Here is a 2,651-nt window from a genome sequence, read left to right on the forward strand (position 1 = left end):
TTTCTCTTATTAGTCTATGTCAATTTAATTCTTAAGTTACCCACAGAAAACAAAGAGGGTAGAAGAAGGCTTTCCTCCCCTACAAGGTCTTTGTAAATAAGTGTGAATATGGAATTGCTTTTTCAGTTTCTAAAAATTCTTTTAAAAAAATTTAACCCAAATTCTTTGTCCATTCTTCAATGTTTCAAAAAAAATCAAAAATATTTTACCAGGAAAAAACGATCCTTTTCTTATGGCATTAAAGTTATGGGCCAGAACATGTGAAAAAAAAATTCAAAATTGAATATTCATGGTCAATAGGAGGTGCCATGTAGCCTGATTCTGTTCTTTCTTCAAAATTAGAAGGAAACCTGAAGGAACGATAGAAATTCATTTAACACTTTGTATAGAATCAAAATTTTTTTTAAAAATCCTGGAAATGGAAGGTACCTTAATGCAAACATCTCACCAAAAGCACAAATTCACTGAAATCCAACTCTAACAACTTCAGCTGATTTTAGGAATGTTGAGCTTACTAACTCTTAAGGTAAATTATTACTGTTATTTTTTTTTAAATTGAGCAAAGTACACTTTCTCATAAAATTTCTGCCATAATTTATATTTTTGCTTCTTAAAGTGAATGATAATCTTTGTAAACTTTCTTTAGATGACTACTCTTTAAATAGTTTGAGGTTATATAAATACATATATTTTCCATTTTAAATAGTCTCAGTTGTAACTATTTTTCTATATATGGGAGGATTTTCAGGCTAATCACTTTCCTGGTATCCGTATCTGAAGGTCCTTAGACCTTCCTATTATCTTTTATATTGTCTCACGCTATTACAAAGTCAGGAAAACCTTTCATAGAAAATAATCACCTGGATGGCCAAATTGGTGTTAGTATTACTAATACCGGTCTTGATGTTTTCTAACTATGAAGGTCAAGTTAGAGGAAAGTTTGTTGGTTGTATTCTATCCTAGTTTTTACCATATTCTTACAGTATTTTAGAATTTGTATTTTTATAAAATGTTATAATTTACAAATTATTTTCATATGCATTATATCCTTTAGATATAGGTAGGCTATGCTCAAATATTTATCCTTTAATTTGCATGGAAATTAAATTCAGTAAGATTAATGTGTTAGGAACTATACTATAGCAAAACATTGCAAGAGCCAAGACCAGAACCACATTCCTTTTGCTTTAACCTAATTTAATATCATTGTGAAGAGTAAGTTAAGGGAACATTAGGATCAACTGGAACCTTGTCTTACCATTTACTATATGTAACATGCATACAGACATGTGCCCACACACACACACTGAAACTTGTATTTTAGAGGTAGAGGGGACTTTAGTGAAGTAATAACTTGGGAGAAATGGCAAGAACATTAGACTGTATGTTAAACAGCAAGTTCTCTTAATAAACAACCAAGCCCAGAATAGTGCTGTGAAGTTCCAGTTACGGAGCACATTGTGTCTAAATCCAACTTGACATTTGAAATTACATGTGACCACCATGAAGCTTCTTACATATTCCAAAATGGCTTGGCAAAAGAATTAAATTACTATGGAGAGAAAGGATTAGCCACCTTGGTTACTTTTATAAAGATGTAATGGCAGTAGATACATGAGATATAAAAGTATTTAATTGGATATGAAAATAAATTAATCTTGGTATAATTTCAAAAGTTCTTTTTTATTTGGTACAACTTGGTCTGTCCATCACTCAACTTCATCTCTAATAAGCATCTTAAAAAAATATGACTGAGAAGTTTTAAGGTTTGGTGTTTGTATTGCTCAATTTTATTTAGTCTTAATGATTAGTAAGATCATATAATATGCCTGTATCTGAAAACCAACATGCAGCATTGAGCTAATGAATTAAAAGAGGTTGTTTCTTTAGTGTACCGTATAGTTGGTAAGCATTAAAAGCTTGATGATTGTATTATTAAGCCAGTGTGTAAATAACACACTTAGAATCTAATCCAACATGTGAGTTTATTTATTCAGTTCATTATCTGTGTGTTTGTATGTATGTGTGTATCTGTGTATGTCTTACAGCTGTTATTTCAAGAAACCAAGAAGGGCCAGGAGAAATGGGAAAGGCTGTGCTGATTCCTAAAGATGACCAGGAGAAAATGAAAGAGCTGTTTAAAATCAATCAGTTTAACCTCATGGCCAGTGATTTGATTGCCCTTAACAGAAGTCTGCCGGATGTAAGATTAGAAGGGTGAGTGTACATGTGCTATATAATCTTGGGTTTTGGTCATCCTTAAATTTCAGAATCTCAGAACTTCAGCTAATTCAGATTATAACAATTCTAGAACTGTATGGTTCTGAGTACCTATGACATAGAAGGAATTTACCGATCATGTATATGCTGAGAAAGATGAACTATTTTTTTTTTTTTTACAGAGCAAAACATGTTACTTGCAGAATACAGACCTAAAAGGTTTTTCTTCATGAGATGTTTTTTTTGTTTGTTTTGCTTTATCTTGCCAAATACAGAGCAAACATGCTTTTTAATAGATTATTTGCTTGCTTGCATAAGAAGTTATAGATACTTTGCTTTGAAAAAGTATACGCTTTGCTATTCCAACATAAAAATAGCCAATAGCCTGTATGATGCTTTGACCCTTTAAAAATTATTTATTATGGATTCCA

General features: G+C 31.4%; 1 protein-coding gene across 1 annotated transcript in view; it reads left to right on the forward strand.

The window, feature by feature from the left end:
• Positions 1–2,053: 2,053 nt before the first annotated feature.
• The window catches only part of LOC103600138 (polypeptide N-acetylgalactosaminyltransferase 13), a gene marked incomplete at its 3' end in the record, with an annotated part of 111,910 nt that continues 111,312 nt past the window's right edge, over positions 2,054–2,651 (forward strand). Inside the window, exon 1 of the mRNA XM_008584365.1 lies at positions 2,054–2,217. Coding sequence (XP_008582587.1) covers positions 2,084–2,217 — 134 coding nt within the window. The remainder of the gene's footprint in view (positions 2,218–2,651) is intronic.

This window comes from Galeopterus variegatus, unplaced genomic scaffold, assembly GCF_000696425.1.
Source record: "Galeopterus variegatus unplaced genomic scaffold, G_variegatus-3.0.2 Scaffold3243, whole genome shotgun sequence".
Lineage (NCBI taxonomy): Eukaryota > Metazoa > Chordata > Mammalia > Dermoptera > Cynocephalidae > Galeopterus > Galeopterus variegatus.